Below are 20,818 nucleotides of genomic sequence, written 5' to 3' on the forward strand. Positions count from 1 at the left end.
AGGAGTTTCTCCTGCTGCAGGGACTCCCAAAGGTTCCTCCCCACCGAGCCCTGCCCCCTTTAGAGGTGCCTCTGGGTCCTGGTGCTGGCTGACCACTTCCGAGAAGGCTGGGCTGTCTGCTCAGTGTTCCCCAGCCCCACCCTCTTGGAGAGCAGCGTCAGTTCCCATGAATGGCATTCTGCAGTTGAGCCCTTTGGAAACACTTGAACCCATTTGATCCTCCCCAGCCACAAGGGCTGAGCCGATCAGGCCCATTTGCGCTGCTTAAGACCCACCCCGAGTCTGGAGACAAAGTTGTCCCTTTGCCTCACCTCAGCAGTGTTCTGAACCTCCTGTTCTTGTTTCCATTTTGATATGAAACAGCTGAGCAGAGGGGCCTGGCTTCAACTGGCAGAGATGCTGAGTTGGGTGTTTGCCTCCACCCTCCCCTATCCCTCACACGCACCTTCTCCTGCCAGCCCTGAGGCACTGCCCGACCTCCCAGAAAAGGGGGAGAGGAAAGGGGAGTGGCGCAGGGCTTAGGGTACTGAGTCAAACCTGGCTGGGTGGGGAAAAAGAAAAGCTGAAACAAGGAGAGAGTGTGACAAAGGCATTTTTCTGGTTCTCTGGGATCTTACCTCAGACCACACAGGCTCCCACACATCCTGCAGCAACAAGGCCCCGCCCTGTCCCGTCACCAAAACGATGCGCAAAACACCTAGCCCAGCAGCAGAGCCCGCTGGCTGCCCTGCCTCACACCTGCCTGGAAGTGTGATTGATACTGGGGCGGCTACAGAGTGTGCTAGAGGTTTGGCAGGCCTCCTGCCAAGCCTTGAGGCATGAGGTGGGGCAGGCCCCCTGCCAGGTCTTGAGGCATGGAGCTAGATGGGAGAAAGCATGGGTGTGGAGAGCCCCCCACACCCCTTCATGCCTGGATCAGTCCTAGAGCCTATCTTCACTCAATGGCACCTCACTGCCTGCCACATCTCTGAACAGCCCCTCCCCAGGGTCTTCTGTCAGATCATTTCCACTTGCATTCTGCGTCACAGCCCCTGGGGAGATCTGGGACACCAATGGATAGAGAGGAAAGGTCTCTGGGTGCTGGGCTCAGGGCGCGCCTCCCTACATGTGCCCATCTTTCTCTTTGCCTTGGGGTTATCTCAGTGCCTTCACTAGTGTCTCTGCCAGACTCGGGGGTGGAACTGGGAGGCATGCAGGGCAGGTGTGTGTAGCTGGTTGGTCTGGATTCCCAAGAGGAATTCCAGGCTGGAGAAGGGATGGGATGCCAGACTCCAGCTGAGCAGACCCCTGACTTCTGAGAGATCAAGAGATGGGAGTACTTATTCTGCAAGCTGGGGAGGTGCCTCCTTCTCCCTCCCCCCTCCCCAAGTACAGAGACTGGAGGAGCCTGCAGGCCTGGGGGCAAGGAGTAAGATGACCTGTACCCTGCCCACCCCATACCCCAGTTCTAAACTTGGGAGCCATGTGAGGCTTAGGGGTGCTTTTGTGCTGAGGAGGGACTGTGGATGGAGCAGCTGGAAGAAAGAAGGACAGATGGGGAGGGTGTCAGAAGATCTGGTAGAGCCGGCAGGTCAAGAGCTGGCCGGTGGAGCCAGTCTGAGGGCCTGTTGCTGATGTCACCAGCCAGCAGCTGGGATATGGGACCTCCCTGGGCAGGATGAGTTCCATGAGTTCCAGGGCCAGGTTCCCCGGGGGGACTGCACCTGGCCCTGGCTGGAGGGGAGCCAGCCCATCGTGGCGACAGGGGACGTGACAGCAGAGGTAGGCAGTCTGAACATGGGAATAGGAAATATGGGGCAGGTCTGAGGGCAGAGGGCTCCCTGCCCCATGGTTCCCTACACATGCAGCGGAGGGGGGGGGCGCGGGGGTGGTGCCCTGCAGGGCTGGGATTCTCCGGAATCTACCATTTTCCCATTTCCAGCCTGAACAGACCCTGGTACCTCACCCTCACCCTCCTTCCTGGAAAGGGGATGGGTGTGGGACTCACCATTTCCTTCCCCTACCTCCCGAGACAACCCCCTGAACCCAGGTACTTCCCCCCACCTCCACCCCCCTCGGGGGAATGGAGCAACCAAGCTTCTTCCCCTTCTTTTCAGCTATTTGGCCCCGCCCTCCTCATCCCTCATAAACTACCTCCTGGTTCCGCCCCACACCTTCCACTTCTACGGCAGCGTCCTGCCCACTCCCTCAGTCCCGACCTCATTGGCCGGGCTGGGACTCAGCACTGCGGACACCAGCACCATTGCCAGGTGAGGGGCTCCAGCATATTGAGACCATCCCTTCTCTTCAAGCTGACTGAGGGCCCCACAGAGGTGAATTGCGGGCCAGCCAGTACCTGTCTGAGACTCGGTGGTACCTGGAACCCAGCACTGCCGGGACACACCCCTCCCTCCCAGCAGCCCTGTGTGGGGTTTGCCCTGTGAAAGCAGTGGACCCCAGACCTCCCACAGTGCCTGTACCTTTGGAGAGCCTTGCTGGGGGGAAAGGGATGGGGAGGGGTGGTGTCTGTTAAACAACGGGTGCCAGAGATTGTCAGCATCCCGATTATCTAGACTGGAGCCAGCTGACAGGTGCAGGGACCATGGCCAGGGCTGCTGCGCCCACACTCCAGTCTGAGTAGTCTGTGCATGCCGGGAACCATGTGCCAAACTTGGGTCCTTGAATGGGTTTCTTGGTTAGGTGTCTGGATCTAGGAGGCAGAGGAGGGTGCAGGACTGTTCTCCGCAGCGTGAGCAGCTTTCTCTGGGTGGGAAAGTCTGGGTCAAGGTCAGATTGTCTGGGTCACCTGGCTGGGCCCGAATTAGCACCATGTATGGAGGGCTTCTGAGGGACTGGTACTGGCTGGGGTGTCCTGGGTGAAGGAGGTCTGAGCAGGTGATGAGTTGCCTTCTCCCCTTCCTCCACATTTCCCTCCCTCCGGCCTCTCCTTGGCAGGCAGGATGGATGGTTCCCGCTCGGACATGGGCCGCTCGGACATGGGCCGCTCGGACATGGGCCGCTGGCGCGGAGGCCCCCTGCAGCCCTCGGCCACACCTTCTCCAGAGCCGGAGCCTGAGCCAGAGCTAGACAGACGGTCCCGGGGAAGAGGGGGAGGAGGAGGCCGCTCTTTCTGGGCTCGCTGCTGTGGCTGCTGCTCCTGCCGGAATTCAACAGATGATGACTGGGGCCGCGAGCCCTCTGACTCCAGAGGTCGAGGGTCCAGCTCTCGGGGCGGAAGACCCGATTCGCGGGGTGGCGGTGTGAACGCAGCCGGAGATGGCACCATCCGAGGTGAGGCCAGCTAGTCCACCCTTGGCTGATGAGGGCTGAACGACCCTGGAGGGGGCAGGCGAGTAGCAGGGGGGGCGAGGGGCGGGATCCAGCTAGGACCACTGACTCAGAGATGTGATCTTGCAGAGGGCATGCTGGTGGTGACCGGTGTGGATTTGCTGAGCAACCGCTCAGACCAGAACCGCCGAGAGCACCACACCGACGAGTTTGAGTACGATGAACTGATCGTGCGCCGCGGACAGCCATTCCACCTAGTCCTCTTCCTGAACCGCTCCTATGAGTCCTCCGACCGGATCGCCCTGGAGCTGCAGATCGGTCAGTGGGGCTGGGCGTAAGAAGGTCGGTTGGAGGGAGACTGACCAGCCCCTAGACTCAGGCTGGTCCCCAGGCTCATCCCCTGCCCCATTCTCCCCTCTGCCAGACACCGCAGACAAATGTGAAGGTGGGAAGGTTGCCAGGGAGGGACTTTGGCATCACTGTCATCATTCCTCTTTGGCATCTAATTCTCTGTGTGTCTCTCTTTCTATGGGTGCTATCTTCCCTGGGGTGTGACTGGCTCCCCGTTCTCTCTTTTTCTGTCTTGCTGTCCCCATGGCCCAGGGCAGGTGCCTCTCTCACCGCGTTGTTTAGTGGCCATTGACTGTCCAGCCTGGTGATTATGCAGCTGCCGGGGGCGGGCGACTCCTCTCACCCTTTGATTAGGACATACCCTTGCCCCTGCCCCAGCCTCTAATTTCCCAGGTACCCCCCACCACCTCCACCAGGGCTGCCCTGTGCCTGCCCAGTCCAGACACTGGGATAGTCAGACAGGTGACAGATGGTGACAAGGACCTTGCTCTCTCCTCTTATACCTCTGAGTTCATGATCAGGGGAACAGGTTTGGGGTGTTGCACTCGGGCTGTGCCCTGACACGCGGGCACTGGGTGAATACAGGGCTGCTCCAAGGTGGGAGGGGAGATTGTCACAGGCTAAAGTGAACGTCCGACTCAGAGACACACACCACACACACACTGGCTTGTCAGCAGCATTCAGAGTGGGGCCAGAAGTCCAAGGCCCCGTCCTCTCTTTTTCCTCCTCCTAAGGGAGCCTTATCAGCTAATTGCAGCTTTCTCCCCACCCTAGGAAACAACCCTGAGGTGGGCAAGGGCACCCACGTGATCATCCCAGTAGGCAGAGGGGGCAGTGGTGGCTGGAAGGCCCAAGTGACCAAGTCCAGTGGACAGTCTCTGAACCTGCGGGTCCACACCTCCCCCAGCGCCATCATCGGCAAATTTCAATTCACTGTCCGTACTCGCACAGAAGCTGGAGAGTTCCAGTTGCCCTTTGACCCCCGCAACGAAATCTACATCCTCTTCAATCCCTGGTGCCCAGGTGAGCCAACCCAGGCCAGTGCCAGTGAATGGGCAGGGCAGTTTCTTTGGTTGGGACACAAGTGGGTGTCAGGGTGCCCCTGGTCTTCCAGGCAGCCAGCCTCCTATTGTCCAGGGTAGGGAGGTGACAGCCCAGGGTCACAGGACCAGGTACAGGGCCCAGGCTGCAGGTCCGGCTGTCACTGTCGGCAATTGTAACTACCAAGAGGCATCCCCTCACCCTCCTGGGTGGACGTGAGTCCTAGAGAACTGACCCCGGGGCAGAGGTGGGGCTGAGAGGGAGAGCTGGAGTTCACTGGGTGTGTGTGTGTGTTCTGCGCACCCAGACGACATCGTGTATGTGGACCATGAGGACTGGCGGCAGGAATACGTGCTTAATGAGTCAGGGAGGATTTACTATGGGACGGAAGCCCAGATTGGCGAGCGGACCTGGAACTATGGTCAGGTATGAATTCTGGTCAGGGTCACCCAGGATGGCCAGGGGCCGGGAGGCTGCAGCTGGGGCGCTGGCTGAGGTTTGGTGCCTGGATACAGTGGACTCATCACCCCCATCTGCCTGTCTCCTTCCAGTTTGACCATGGGGTGCTAGATGCTTGCCTGTACATCCTGGATCGGCGGGGGATGCCCTATGGAGGCCGTGGGGACCCTGTCAGTGTCTCACGGGTCATCTCTGCCATGGTGAGCACCCTGGGTGCCCTGTGTGTCTGACACCCTCACCCTCCGCCCCACTCACTTGGTACTGCCCTGCTTTGTGGATCAGGGCAGCCCCCAGCCCTGATCCACAAAGGGTGTTATAGAAGGAACTCCCCACCACTCCTCCCCTCCCTTGCCTCTTTCTCACCCTTCCTGGCTCCTGTCCTAGCTCCTGTGGAATGTAGGACCAAACCCCAAACTTGGCACACCCAAGATTCGCATTCCTGCGTCAGCTCTGGGTGGGAGGGGGACATCATGGCTCTGGGGAGGAGTGGGTGGGGCTCAGCCTGCTGTCCAGACCCTGAGGGGTGAGGTGGGCTGGTTGGTTGAAGGGGCAGGGCTGGGAACCCCACCAGGCCCTACGTCCTCCCTCCATACACACACCATCATCATCCTGTTCTGGGTAGGTGAACTCCCTGGATGACAACGGAGTCCTGATTGGGAACTGGTCTGGCGATTACTCTCGAGGCACCAACCCCTCGGCGTGGGTGGGCAGCGTGGAGATCCTGCTTAGCTACCTACGCACCGGCTACTCCGTTCCCTACGGCCAGTGCTGGGTCTTTGCTGGTGTGACCACCACAGGTAGTGGAGGGAAGAAGAAAGCAGGACAGGAGCAGCCTGGGTCCTGGCAGGGACAGGGTGGGGAGCCAGGTTCCATTTTCACTCCGCCCAGCCCAGCTGTGGCTATAGCACAGGAAGCAGGTGAGGGTGGGTGGTTGGCTGGCCTTAATTATCATTAATTATTGTTAATAGCAGAAAGAGGCCTAAGGGAGAGGCGGGAGAAGGGACAGGCAGAGCCTGAGCCCAGCAGGTGGACTGACATTCTCTCAGCCCGTGTGTCCTGGCTCCCTGATCTGGTATTCCCCATTTCTGCCCCATGTTGTCCTTTGCCCTCTGATGCTGCTGTCCCCATGCCTTAAGTGCACCCGGCTTGAACAACACTCCCCTCTGCAGTGCTGCGCTGTCTGGGACTGGCCACACGCACTGTCACCAACTTCAACTCTGCACATGACACAGACACATCCCTCACTATGGACATCTACTTTGATGAGAACATGAAGCCACTAGAGCACCTGAACCATGACTCTGTGTGGTAAGGCTGGGTGGCTTGGGAGCTGGAGCTGATCCGCCTGTCCCTGCCTGGGGACAGAGTGACCTGGGTGTAGAGGAAGGCACAGGGCCAGAAGCCGGGGAGTTTCAGACCAGCACCCCTTTTCCTGTGTCCACTTAGGAACTTCCATGTTTGGAATGATTGCTGGATGAAACGGCCAGATTTGCCTTCAGGCTTCGATGGGTGGCAGGTTGTGGATGCCACGCCTCAGGAGACCAGCAGTGGTAAGGCTAGTCCCTGACCCCCTGGCCCGCCCCCTCCCCCATCCCTACTTCCTCCTCCTCTCCCTGAGCTAGGTAACAAGCTCAATGCCTAGGTCTGAGAGCCAGGTCCTTTAACCACATGGTTCTTATCCACTGAACCACCACTAGCCATTGGTTTCTTTACACCTTTTAAAAAATTATTATTTGTTTATTTGAAAGAGATAGAGAGAGATTGTGCATTTGTTGGTTTACTTCCCAGATTCCTGAAACAACCAGAGCTAGGCCAGTACAGAACCAAAAGCCAGAAACTCAATCCACATCTCTCCCTTGGGTAGCAAGGACTCCACTACAGGAGCCCTTGCCTGCTAATGTCCAGCATGCACATCAGCAGGAAGCTGGAAGGGAGAGCAGAGCTGGGACTCAAACCTAGGCATTACAAAGCAGGATCCCAAGTGGCATCTTAGTTGCTGTGCTAGATGCCCGACCCATCACTTTTTTATATGACCACATATTTGCTTGAATTGTATTTATTTATTTATGATGATTTGTTTGACTCATTTATAATGGCTGGTGTGCTCAGATGGTTGGAGAGTAAAGAGATAGAGTGTTCAGTGAGAAGCTGCACTACCCCACAAATCTGTGACTTTTACTTTCTTTGTTAACTTAATGTGTCCCGGAAATAACCAGTGGCAGAACTTTTTATCTATATAGTAAAAAAAAAAAAAAAACAACTTAACTACTTGTTTTTGTTTTATTTGTTTTTGTTTTATTTGAAAAATAGAGACAGAGATCTTCCAGCCACTGGTTCACATCCCCAAATGCCCACTGCAGGCCACCCAGAGCTAATCTGAGTCTCCCATGTGGGTGCCAGCAGAGAATATTTATATATATCCTAAAGCTTACAAAGTCATTGCTATAAGTAATACATGCTTTAGAGAGGGGAATTTTAGGGCCCAGCATGGTGGCCTAGCGTCTAAAGTCCTCACCTTGAACACACTGAGATCCCATATGGTCTCAGGTTCTAAATCCTGGCTGCTCCACTTCCCATCCAGCTCCCTGCTTGTGGCCTGGGAAGGCAGTCGAGGATGGCCCAAAGCTTTGGGGCCCTGCACCCACGTGGGAGACCCCGAAGTTCCTGGCTCTTGGCTCTGGATTGGCACAGCACCGGCTGTTGCGCTCACTTGGGGAGTGAATCATCAGATGGAAGATCTTCCTCTCTGTCTCTCCTCCTCTATATCTGACTTTGCAATAAAAATAAATATTTTTTTAAAAAAAGAAGGGGAATTTTAGAATTAAGTAACATGAAAAGAATTCCCTGTTTTCCCTCAGGGGTATTTTTAAAGTAAATTCCTAGGTCTCATTCCAGTGTGACACATCGGCTTTTCCAGGTAGACTCTAACAACCTATGATTTTAAAAGTTCCCCCTGGTGATTTTTTTAAAGATTTATTTTAAAAATTTATTTATTTTTATTGGAAAGGCAGATATACAGAGAGGAAGAGAGACAGAGAGGAAGATCTTCTATCTGATGACTCACTCCCCATGTGGCTGTAACAGCTGGAGCTGAGCCAATCCAAAGCCAGGAACCTGGACCCTCTTCTGGGTCTCCCATGTGGGCACAGGGTCCTAAGGGCTTGGGCTGTCCTCAACTGCCTTCCCAGGCCACAAGCAGGGAGCTGGATGGAAAGCAGGGATTAGAACCAGTGCCCATACGGGATTACTGGTAAGGTGAGGACTTTAGCTGCTAGGCTACCACGCTGGGAAACAGAGTTTCAGGGGACAGCGAGGAGACAGAGAAAAGAGACCTTCCATCCATTAGTTCATTCTGGAGATCACTGCAACTGCCAAGGTTGGGCCAGGCCAAAGCCAGGAATCCTTTTTCATTGAGATTTCCCTCTGGGTTTGGAGCCCCTAGCACTTGGACAATTCTTTGATGCTTTCCCAGCACATTAGCAGCATTAATGAAGAGCTGGATTGGAAGTAGAGCAGGTAGGTTTTCATAAAGGATGCGCCAGAGCTGTAGGCAGTGGCTTGATCTGCTTTGCCACAGTGCAGACCCCCTGATGATTCTGATCTCTCTCCCTTCCCCCACCCCCAGAACACTTGGACAGCAGTGTCATAGAGTGACCTTCCCTGTGGCAAGTGTGTGGAGCACAGAGCAGTGTGCTCTGAGCAGGGACTCCAGCTCCTGACTCCCTCCCTTTTTGACAACATACTGTCACCTTTATCAAGTCTCCATCTGTTCTGTTGTTCTGTCTGAGTTATGTGCACAGAAAATCAGGGCTCAGAGGGTCCAAGAAGATGGCCCCAGGCAGGAGGTGTGGTGTAACATAAATGCCTGTGGCGCCAGCATCTAACGTGGACGCTGGTTTGAGTTCCAGCTGCTCCACTTCCAATCCAGCTCCCTGATAACACATACCTGGGAAAAATAGCAGAAGATAATCTAAAGGCCTGGGCTCCTGCACCCACACAGGGAACCATGATGAAGCTCCTGGCTTCAGGTCAGCCCAGCTTTAGCCTTTGTGGCCAACTGGAGAGTGAACCAGTGGATGGAAGATGTCACTCTTTGTCTCACCCCTCCCCCCCCACACACACTGTAATTCCACCTTTCAAATAAATAAAATAAATCTTCAAAAAAAAAAATAGTTCCTATAAGCCAACTCTAAGATAGGATCACGTCACCTGCCAGGCACTTCCTCTGTCTTCCTGCACATTTCTGCAGACATTAAACCTCGCAGATTCTGTGTCTTCAAAGACCTCTCTACCCACTTCCTGCCTGGACATTCCAACCCCAGACAGCCAGGTGGCCCCTCCAGTTGCCTTCCTTCAGCCTCTTCCTCTCCTCACCTAGCCTACATTCCTACTCTGCTCTCTTGTCTATCCCCTCTCTTTCAACGCCTGTACAGAGCCCCCGACCTGGGCACCTTGAGGCTGACCATGGTCCTGCAACAGCTTCACCAGGCACTAGATATGAGGGTTGGTTTTTTATTTTGTTTTGTTTTTAAGATTTATTTATTTGAAACGCAGAGTTATAGTGAGACAGGAAGAGACAGAATCCTCCATCCACTGATTCACTCCCCAAGTAGCTACAATAGTCAGGCAGAAGCCAGGAGCCAGGAGCTTCTTCTGAGTCTCCTGTGTGCATTCAGGAGCCAAGGACTTAAGCCATCTTGCACTGCTTTCCCAGGTGAGTTAGCAAGGAGCTGGATCAGAAGCAGAGCCCATATGGGATGCCAGCACCTTAGGAGACAGCTTAACTTGCTCAGCCATAGCACTGGACCTGAGATCCGAGTTGGTGTCTCTGCTCTGGGAAATGGAGTGGATGGCATGCATGGGGTTCTGAGGGTAGCTGGGGAAGTGCTGAGTTTCAGCTTCATCACTTTTTTTTTTAAAGATTTATTTATTTTTATTGCAAAGTCAGATAGACAGAGAGGAAGAGAGACAGAGAGGAAGATCTTCCGTCCAATGATTCACTCCCCAAGTGAGCGCAACAGCCGGTGCTGTGCCAATCCAGAGCCAAGAGCCAGGAACTTCGGGGTCTCCCTCGTGGGTGCAGGGTCCCAAAGCTTTGGGCTGTCCTCGACTTCCTTCCCAGGCCACAAGCAGGGAGCTGGATGGGAAGTGGAGCAGCCAGGATTAGAACCAGTGCCCATATGGGATCCCGGCGCGTTCAAGGTGAGGACTTTAGCTGCTAGGCCACCATGCCGGGCCCTTGATCACTTTTTATATGTGTGAAGTTGGCAAGGAATGGCCTTGCACCTTCAGTTTGTGGTATTCTGTTCTCAGGGTACTTCAACAAGTTCATGGACAGTGTAATTCAAAGGTGTTTATTTTGATGCAAAAAAAATGTTGAATTCTCCACATAATTCTTTTATCATGTACACCTTCCCATGGTCTTTTTTAAGACTCTTCCTATGATTTGGGAATAATCTAGGCAGTGTCTGGTAGTTGGAACAATTTAAATGAATCACATGTCATAGAGGATTAGCACCATGCCCAGGTCATAGTAGCTCCTCGGCATTAAGGCTTTCTACTCTCTCTGCTCCCAGCTCTCTCGGGAGGTCCTGGCACCTGCTTCTTTCACTGAACGTGTCTCCTCACCCATGGGAGGCCTTGGAGTTTGGAGACCACCGGGACCCATTCCCAGGACCTCCCTTGGGCCTCTCACCTCTTTCCTACCTTGCTCACCAGGCATCTTCTGTTGCGGGCCCTGCTCCGTGGAGTCCATCAAGAATGGTTTGGTTTACATGAAGTATGACACGCCCTTCATCTTTGCAGAGGTGAGGCCTGGGGCTGGGCGCCTCTTTGGGCAGTCATGCTGGATTCTCCCAACCTGCCTCGCTCTGGGACCTCAGCCTGGTCACTCAGCCCATGAGTCTCGGTTTCCGCAACTGTAAAAAAGGGGATAATGAAGGCTGCCTTGCTTCCTGCACTCTGGATCAAAGACATAATGGGCAAGGAGCTACTTCCCAAAGTCGTAAAGCCAGGGCATGAGCGTGAGGGATTACTGTTATTAATGCCAAAAGGCGCTGCTAGCAGACTCTTGGGCCAGCTGCTGCTGCTGCTTTTCCTCTTTAAAGATCTGTTTATTTGGTTGAAAGTCAGGGTTACATTGAGAGAGATTTTTCCATCCCCTGTTCACTCCCCAAATGGCTGCCTCAGCCTGAGCTGGGTGAGTCCAAACCCAGAAGCTTCCTCTGAGTCTCCCCAATGGGTGGCAGGGGCCCAAGCACCTAGGCTATCTTTTGCTGCTTTCCCAGGCCATTTGCAGGGAGAAATGAAGTAGCCCTGGAACCAGCACCCCTATGGATGTGGCCATGCACCCCTATGGGATGTTGGTACTGCAGACAGAGGTTTTACCCGCTAAAAGTCACGGTGGTTGCCAGGCTGGCTTCTCCCCTGCTCTACGGCCTTCTCTGGCTCAGCCCTCAAGGCTCCCATTCTTGGACCTGCTAAGTCCAAAATCAGGGGATCTGAGGATGGGTAGAGGCCTCACCCTACCCCTCCAGCTTGGGCTCTCTGGCTCACTCATGTCTGTTTGTGGCTGTCTCCACCCCAACAGGTGAATAGTGACAAGGTGTACTGGCAGCGGCAGGATGATGGGAGCTTCAAGATTGTGTACGTGGAGGAGAAAGCCATTGGCACGCTCATCGTCACCAAGGCCATCAGCTCCAACATGCGGGAGGACATCACCCATATCTACAAGCACCCCGAAGGTACCACTCATTCCCCAAGCCCACACAGAGTGCTTCTGCTGAGCTTTCGTCTGCTCCAGTGGAACAGAACTGGAACTCACCCCTGCTACCCCCTCCCCCACAGGCTCAGACGCAGAGCGGAAGGCGGTGGAGACAGCAGCTGCCCATGGCAGCAAACCCAATGTGTATGCCACCCGGGACTCGGCTGAGGATGTGGCCATGCAGGTGGAAGCGCAGGATGCGGTGATGGGGCAGGATCTGACGGTCTCGGTAGTGTTGAACAATCGCGGCAGCAGCCGCCGCACGGTGAAACTGCACCTCTACCTCTCAGTCACCTTCTACACGGGTGTCACTGGCACCATCTTCAAGGAATCGAAGAAGGAGGTGGTGCTGCCACCAGGGGCCTGTAAGTGCTGCTTGCTCAGCTCTGCCTCCATGTGGCCAGGCATGGTATGGGGCAGGGCTGTGGACATGGAGACTTCGCCAGAAGCAATGGGGAACCACTGCTCTGGAGTGGGGAGGCAGGCAGGTTGCACGTGGGGAAGCATGTCATGGTGACACCATGCCTCCACCCCACAGCTGACAGCGTGACCATGCCCGTGGCCTACAAGGAGTACCGGCCCCACCTGGTGGACCAAGGGGCCATGCTGCTCAACGTCTCTGGCCATGTCAAGGAGAGTGGGCAGGTGCTAGCCAAGCAGCACACGTTCCGCGTGCGCACCCCAGATCTCTCCCTCACGGTGCGTGCAGCTTTCTGGGCCATGAGGGGAAGCCAGGGATTGGTGGCCACGGGCTGAGAGACATAAGAGAAAGGAAGGGAGGGTATTGATTAGGGGAGCCTTTTGTAAGGAAGGAAGAGCCAAGGACCAGCCATGGGCTGGTCATCGGGGAATGGGACCTTCAGCACCTCACAGGGATGCTGTTGACTGGGGACTGGGTTGGAATTTCCTGCCTAATCCTGGGAACATTTGTCTTGGGCTATAAATGTGAGACTTAGGGAAGTTTGATCCTAAGGAATTGTCTGCCTCTGATGTAGGGTACGGTCCTTTTGTGTGTGGTGGAAGGGGATCTCTGATGCGGGAGGTGGGCCTCTTCTTCTTTCAGCTGCTGGGAGCAGCTGTGGTTGGCCAGGAGTGTGAAGTCCAGATCGTCTTCAAGAACCCCCTGCCCATCACCCTCACTAACGTCGTCTTCCGGCTTGAGGGCTCTGGGTTGCAGAGACCCAAGATCCTCAACGTTGGGTGAGTCTGGCCTCCCCTCCTGCCTCCTACCACTGTCCCCCTTCCTCCCAGGCTACTCTAGGTGCCAGCTCTCCTGTGTCTTTGGGTCAGGACCCCTCTGAGCTGCCCGGAGTCAACCAGCAATCTATCTTGACTCCATTCGATTCAGTCCACCTTGTGTTAAAGGATACCAGCTGGCTGCCTTGTGATGGCTCAGTGTCCCTGCCCTGCCTCACCATCTAATTAGGGAGCCAAAACTGCACGTGGAAATCGTTAGTAACTCATTGCTAACATTTACCCAGCAGTAAAGAGTTGGCCAGGCAACTTTGAGTACCATGATCTCACTTAGAGTCACAAGAACTCTTTAAGGTATATTAGAGACTGTCAGGTGCTCTCAAAGCAAAAGCTTTGGAACCCCAAAGACTTGGGTTGAAGTCACAGTGCCATTGCTCCTATGTGCCCTTCAGCAAGTCACTTAGCCCTTTAAAAAAATTCATTTGAAAGGCAGAGTTACAGAGAGAGAGAAAAAACAGAGTAAGAAAGAGAATGTGAGTTCACTCACAATAGCCAGGACAGGGCCAGGCTGAAGCCAGGAGCTTCTTCTGGGTCTTCTGTGTGGGTACAGGGGTCCAGGGACTTTTGTCATCCTGTGCTGTCTGCCTATGTACATTTGCAGGGAGCTGGACAGAAGTAGAACATGCAAGACTGGAACCAGTGCCTATCTGGGATTCCAGTGCTGTAGGTGGCAGCTACATGCTATGCCACACGCTGGCCTCATGACTTAGCCCTTCTAAGCTTCAGTATTCCTGCGTGTCCACTGGGAATAACCAGAGTACCAAGGGTGTTTGGCACAGTGCTTGGCCCAGTACTCTGTTGGGTGCTGGTTCTTTTTCTTATTGTCATTATCATGTCCATTTGGCAGCTAGGGGAATTGGTGGCCAGGCCTCCCAGTCACTCAGGGCTCACATGAGGCAGACCACCCTCCCCACAGAGGCATCCCTCACAGCTCATTGTCTGGTTTGTTGCTGTGAAGGCCAAGTACCCGTGGCCCACACCAGCCCCGCAGGGTGTACGGTCACCAACCAAGGCACCAGGCCTGGTAAGGGCCTGCACAGTGCTTATGTTACTGGGCCTGTGCTTCAGCTCAGACACAGACCTACATGTGTCCCCACCCCTACCCCTGTTCCTCCCCAGGGAAGGCTCAGAGGGAAACCAGAGAAGGTCAGAGGCTGACCTTTCAGATCAGCTTCCCTGGGGCAGGGGCAGGTGCTTGTTTCAGTAGATAGAGTCCCTGCTGCAGGACAGTGACAGCCTATGGGGGGGAGGGCGGTCAGGCCAGATGGGGAGAGAGGACCCTGCCTGCCCAGCTTCTCTTCCCCCTTAACTTGCTGATGGCAGCCAGCACTCCGCCTTCAGAGCAGAGCTGGGAAGGGTACTCTCCTGGGAATGCTGTATTGCCACACCAGCGGGCACATTCCTCCTTACGTGGGCCTCATTGGGGTGTCAGGCCACTCAGAGAGTGGGGCTCCAGACTCCCTGCTGATCTGCTCTCCACCCCAAAGCTGGACCTCCTCCCCCTGGAGCTGGACTTTGCTTAGCAGCACACCCATCCCTTCTTCACCCAACCTGGGCTTTGGATCCAGCTGCCACTAGGAAGTGAGGAGAGGTCCACCATGTTGAGGGCTTACCTGCATATCCCCTCAGGCTGATGGTCTCAAGGCAATCCCTCTTGGCATGCCCTGGGGCTCCTCAGCTGCTGCTGAGCCCCAACCAGGACCTCTAGGACACCAGGAGTCCCAAGGGGAGGTCCCTGGGCTGTTGGTTCAGATATATTGGATTCCAAGACCGGTGTTGCTTGGCCTCTCATTTGCACATCAAAGGCTGTGGTATGGAACCCCATTATAGCATAAGGTGTGCCAACCCAGCCTGGTGACTGGCCTCTTAATAAACATTCCAGGACTTCCTCTGCCAGGCAACTATTGGCCCCACCACAGTAGTCACCAGCTGGGTGGCAAGTCCATTCCACATTCTTCTTGGAGATTCTCCCTCCCCTGAGCCTGGATACTTCCCCACAGTGACCTCAGAGTAGCCAATTTCCCTTCCTGAGAGTAGGTTTGACTCTTCGGGAAAGGTTGATGTCATCTCCAGTGAAGAGACATTAATAGGATACGCTAACAAGGCTCTGAGCCCTGCCCTTTCCGTCAGCTGCAACGGAGCATCGGAGGTTCGGGCTGAGTGTGTGTGTGTGTTTGTACACATGCTTGTATCCAGGCCAAGCAGGTGTGTGCATCTGCTTTATATGGCTCTGAAGAAAAATCTAAGCGGAGTTTTCGAAAAAGTAGGTCAAGCCCTGACTGTGGTACTGCCCAAGTTGGAAAGTTGAAGGGCAAGCCTGGCTGAATACAGGCCTTCTGGGGTCTCCAGGATCTATTCTCATGACCCGTTCCCATGTACAGGAGCTAGGCAGTTTTAGCAGCTGCCTGGTACTGGGCTCAGCTTGCAAACAGGGGCGGGCAGAGACCCCTCCTGCCACAAGTCCAGGAGAAGAGAGCGCTGGCCTCTCCTGGCAGGAGGTAACGAGCAGTTTCTCTGGGAAATGTTAGTTACTGAGATATGAAGATTAGATTATGGGATAGCACGGTCCATCCAGTAAGATTTGGGTTCAATAGACTTTTTGCTTTTAAAACTGTTTGTTTTATTTATTTAAAAGGCAGAGTGAGAGGGAGAACAGAGAAAAAGATCTTCCTGCTGGTTCACCCCACAAATGGCCACAGTGGCATGCAACTCCCTGGGGAGCTCCCACATCTGGCAGAGGCCCAAGCACTTGGCTCATCTGTTTCCTTCCCAGGTGCATTAGCAGGGAGCTGATGGGAAGCAGAGTAGCCAGGACTCGAATGAGATGCTAGTGTGGTAGGTGATCTGTGTTCCAAAACCAGCCACTTAAAAAGACTCTGAAAGGACAATTTTAGCCTAAATAACTTTCAACCTAGCACATATAGTAAATTTAAGATAGAAAAAAAATTTATAAAAGAGAAAAAAAGAATACATTTATAGGTGCTAGTGTTGTGGTGGCAGAGGGAGTGAAGACACTGCCTATAACAGCAGCATCCCTTATTCAAGCCCTGGTTATTCCATTTCAAAGCCAGCTCCCTGCTAAGGTGCCTGGGAAACACAGCAAAAGATGATCGACATCCCAGGGCCCCTGCGCCCCCATGAGAGACCCAGACGAAGCCTTTGGTTACTGGCTTCAGCCTGAGCCAGTCCTACCATTGCACCTATTTGAGGAGTGAACCAGCAGATGGAAGATTTCTCTCTAACTACCTTTCAAATAAAATAAGTAAATTGTTTTAAGATTTATTTATTTTTATTGGAAAGGCAGATAAGATTTATGAAGAGAAGGAGAGACAGAGGGGCCAGGCACCGTGGCCTAGCAGCTAAAGTCCTCGCCTTGAACGCACCGAGAACCCATATGGGCACTGGGTCTAATCCCAGCAGCCCTGGCTTCCCATCTAGCTCCCTGCTTGTGGCCTAGGAAAGCAGTCAAGGTTGGCCCAAAGCCATGGGACCCTGCACCCACGTGGGAGACCTGGATGAAGTTCCTGGCTCCCGGCTTCAGATCAGCGTAACACTTGGCATTACGCTCACTTGGGGAGTGAATCATCAGACAGGAGATCTTTCTCTCTGTCTCTCCTCCTCTCCATAGATATCTGACTTTGCAATAAAATAAATAAATCTTAAAAAAAAAAAAAAAAGGAGAGACAGGAAGATCTTCCATCTGTTGATTTACTTCCCAATGGCCACCACAGCCCGAACTGAATCAACCTAAAGCCAGGAGTCAGGAGGCCCCTCAGGGTCTCCCACGTGGATGCAGGGTCCCAAAGCTTTCAACCCTCTTCCACTGCTTTCCCAGGCTTCAAGTAGGGGACTGGGTGCAAAGTGGGGCAGTTGGAACATGAACCAGCACCCGTATGGGCCCCCGGTCCTTGCAAGGGGAGGATTTAGCCATTGTGCCAGACCCAAAATAAATAAATCTTTAAAAAAAATTTTAGCCAGTCAACTCACAGTCCATCTTTGATGTTAGACCTCGTTGTGACCTTCCTATCAGAATCTAGTCTATTCTGTATCCTGCTTGCCTCCTTCCCAGGGTTTGGTGGTACCTTCATGGCTGTCTCATCCTATTTCCTTGTTTTACTTTCACTTCTGTATTATGGGCCAGATCCCGAGAGATCAGAAAGTCAAGAAACTTGTCCTAAACCAGGCAGCTAATGAGTGGGAGGAGAAGGAGGTGGCTTAGGGGAACCTCTGAAGGGCAGACTTGAAGCCAACACTTTGTCCCAAGGATAGATCATCTAGGGAGTTGGGCGTGCTGCTTTACCCCCATGAATGGCTGTGGTGACTGCACAGCTCTGGCTCCACAGAGGGACCCTGAGTTGAGCTCAGGTAGAGGAGAGGGGCTGTAGGTCAGGGTGTGGGCAGAGTAGAGCTGGCATGAGCAGGAAATGCAGTCCTGTCCCATGCAGGAAGTACACCATGCAGCTTGCAGGAGGAACTTGGAGAAGGAGGAGAAGCCTTGTCCTGGGGACTGGAGGGATTTAGAGGCTCCTTCTGGAGGAGGCTGCATGAGCTGGGCCTGTGAGGGGGAGTGGCTGGGACAGAACAGGTGGCCTTTCTGCATGTAGGACAGCATGATGATCGATGTGATTTGGGAGCAATAGTGGACAATGAGAAGGCTTATGCAGGCAGAAGGACTGAGTCCAAGGGAGCCTAGGTGAGAGGTTTGGGATCTGAGTGCTCATCCTGGAAGCCCTTGGTGGGTGTCATTCACTTCTGGGTGATCAGCTGAACGGGAAGGTCCGTGAAATGCCTGGTGAGCTGGGGATTCCTGGACTGGGCATCAGTTTCCAGGGTTTAGGCAGCTCTGGATCTTGGGAATGCCTTTCCTGTCTTCCTGGGCCAACCACCTCCTAGAATCTTGCTGTGTCAAAATGCCCTCTCACCTTTGGAAGAGGTGACTGTGGCAGAGGGTGATTCATTCTCTTGGCAAAACTGAAGACATTTGGCAGTGTTGCTTTGGGCCCCCGAGTCATATTTTGGTGTTCTCTTGGTCTTAGAAACCCCTGGTGACATGGGGTAGCAAGGAGAGGGGTGGAGGCCAGAGCAGCAGCAAGGGACAGGAGGGGGGTTTGTGCAAGGCCAGGAGGGTGCAGCAGAGCAGGCTCCGTCCAGGTGTACGTGGGAGCAGGCAGGGAGGTGCCCTGGAGAAGGGGGCGACTCCCAGCTCAGGCTGCCAGCAGGGTGGCTGCTGACCTGGTTTTGTGGAGGCGGCCCTGGGCTTCAGGTTTTGTCCTGGTCATGGGTGTGGAGATGCCGGATGAACCCTGAAATACCCTGAATGGCTCCACCTGCAGCTTCTGCCTTCCAGGTGGCCCTGAAGTCCTCACTCCCTACCCCGACACAGTCAGTTACTCTAGGTTTCTGATCCTGTTTCTGCCCACAGGGACATCGGGGGCAATGAGACAGTGACACTACGCCAGACATTCGTGCCCGTGCGCCCAGGACCCCGCCAGCTCATTGCCAGCTTGGACAGCCCACAGCTGTCCCAGGTGCATGGTGTCATCCAGGTGGACGTGGCCCCTGCCTCCGGGGGCAGGGGCTTCTCAGACACCGCCGGTGACAATTTCTCAGGAGAAACCATCCCTATGATGTCCCGAGGTGAAGCTTAGCCCTGGGTCAGGAGCAAATGGGACTGCAGGCGCATCACAAGGACACTGCCCCAGATGGGGCACCACCACAGCACAGCAGCTCCACTAGGAGCAAAGATGGCAAAAATGAGCACTTGGCAGGTAGAAGCAATCTTCACTTGCACTGGGTGGCATGGATGAGAATAAACTCTTTTTTAAGAAAGCTACTGTTCTGTCCAACTGTTGGTTTTGGCCAGGCTGAGAAGTGCAGAGCAACGGTCTAGGTTGACATTTCTGGTAGCCCTGGCTCAGAGAATCTGGGCTGGCACATCAGCCATGGTGCCTGGCCAGTAGTGAGGTCTTTTCTTGTCATTGTATTTTAAATTGCAGCCTGCTCACTCCTAACTGCACTTCTCCCTCTGAAGCATTCATTGCCATCCAACACATTATATATTTTAACTTTTAATTTACTGTGCCTCCCTTTCCCAACCAACATATTGTCCCCATGGGAGCAGAGAGTCTTGTCTGATTTGTTCTCAGTTACATCCTTAGACATTAACTCATAGCAATACTTGCTACAGGTGGCACAGGTGTAAGAGTACGGTGATTCAGGCTACCACTGGCAACACCGCATCCCACACAGGAGAGCCCGGGCTGAGGTTCTAACTCTGGTCCCATTTCCACTTGCCTGCCAGTGTGTACCGTGGGAGGCAGTGGCTGATGGCTCAAGTACCTGGGCTCCTGCCACCCACGGGGGAGACGAGGTTGGAGTTCCCAGCTCTTAACTTTGGTCTGGCCCAACCCTGCCTGTTGCAGTTATATTTGGGACATGAGTCAGCAGGTAGGAGTTATTGTTCTGCATGTGTGTCTCTTTGTCTTTTTATTGTTGTTATTTCTAAAGACTTACGTTTTGGGGAATCAGTGTGATAGGTCAATTGGCTATGCTTCTCCTTGAAAAGTGTCAGAGTCCTATATGGGCACCAGTTCATGTCCCAGCTGCTCCACTTCCTTCCAGATCCCTGCTTTTAGCCTGGGAAAGCAGTGGAGGATGGCTTAATCCCTTGGAAACTAATACCTGTGTGGGGAACCCAGAGGCTCCTGGCTTCAAATCAGCTCAGCTCCAGCCACTGCAGCCATTTGGGGAGTGAAGCTGCAGATGCAAGGTCTTTGTCTCAGTATTTCATCCTCTCTGGAAGTCTGCCTTTCCAATAAAAAGAGATTTATCTGAGAGAAAGATCTTTCATCTGCTGGTTCACTCCCAAAATGCCTGCAACAGTCAGAGCTGAGCTGATCCAAAGTAAGGAGCCAGCAGGTTCCTCTAAGTCTCCCTGTAGGTGCACAGGCCCAAAGACTTGAGCCATCCTCCAATGCCTTCCCAGGTCATAACCAGGGAGATAGGAGCAGGATCGAAAGTGGAGCAGCCAGGACCAGGACTGGACCCTATAGGGGATGATCGCTCCCCAAATGGTTGTGAAGGCCAGAGCTGTCTTGGTCTGAAGCTTGGAGCCAGGAGCTTCTTCTGGGTCTTCCATGTGGTACAGGGGCCCAAGGACTTGGGACATCTTCCACTGCTTTTCCAGGCCATAGGCAGGGAGATGGATTGGAGATGGAGCAGGCAAGATTTGAACCAGTGCACATATAGGATGCCAGTGCTACAGGTAAAGAATCAGCTTGCTATATCATTGCGTTGACCCTCCTCCTAAAAAAAACACAAGAGAGGGCCCGGCACGGTGGCCTAGCGGCTAAAGTCCTCGCCTTGAACGTGCCGGGATCCCATATGGGCACTGGTTCTAATCTCGGCAGCTCCACTTCTCATCCAGCTCCCTGCTTGTGGCCTGGGAAAGCAGTCGAAGACAGCCCAAAGCTTTGGGACCCTGCACCCGTGCGGTATACCCAGAAGTTCCTGGATCCTGGCTTCGGATCAGCATAGCATCGGCTGTTGAGCTCACTTGGGGAGTGAATTATCGGATGGAAGATCTTCCTCTCTGTCTCTCCTCCTCTCTGTGTATCTGACTTTGTAATAAATAAATAAATCTTTTAAAAAACACACACATAAGAGAAATAAATACTAAGTTTC

At 53.9% G+C, this 20,818-nt stretch overlaps 1 protein-coding gene across 1 annotated transcript; it reads left to right on the forward strand.

The window, feature by feature from the left end:
- The first annotated feature begins 1,935 nt into the window (after positions 1-1,935).
- On the forward strand, positions 1,936-18,964 carry TGM1 (transglutaminase 1). Its single transcript, XM_040969527.1, has 15 exons — positions 1,936-2,249; positions 2,935-3,270; positions 3,397-3,585; positions 4,393-4,641; positions 4,967-5,085; positions 5,211-5,318; positions 5,741-5,915; positions 6,288-6,426; positions 6,565-6,668; positions 10,837-10,925; positions 11,708-11,861; positions 11,965-12,246; positions 12,420-12,580; positions 12,945-13,081; positions 18,558-18,964. The coding sequence occupies exons 2-15, from the start codon at positions 2,940-2,942 to the stop codon at positions 18,781-18,783; spliced, it is 2,463 nt and encodes an 820-aa protein (XP_040825461.1). The 5' UTR covers positions 1,936-2,249; positions 2,935-2,939; the 3' UTR covers positions 18,784-18,964.
- Positions 18,965-20,818: the final 1,854 nt, after the last annotated feature.

The sequence above is a fragment of the Ochotona curzoniae genome, unplaced genomic scaffold (genome assembly GCF_017591425.1).
Source record: "Ochotona curzoniae isolate NIBS_2020 unplaced genomic scaffold, NIBS_Ocur_1.0 scaffold_4701, whole genome shotgun sequence".
NCBI classification, from domain to species: domain Eukaryota; kingdom Metazoa; phylum Chordata; class Mammalia; order Lagomorpha; family Ochotonidae; genus Ochotona; species Ochotona curzoniae.

Coding starts and splice junctions, on each gene's coding strand:
- TGM1 (XM_040969527.1), top strand. CDS start 2,940: ATGGATGGTTCCCGCTCGGACATGGGCCGCTCGGACATGGGCCGCTCG. Junction 11,862..11,964: donor TATCTACAAGCACCCCGAAG/GTACCACTCATT, acceptor CCTCCCCCACAG/GCTCAGACGCAGAGCGGAAG. Junction 12,247..12,419: donor GGTGCTGCCACCAGGGGCCT/GTAAGTGCTGCT, acceptor TCCACCCCACAG/CTGACAGCGTGACCATGCCC.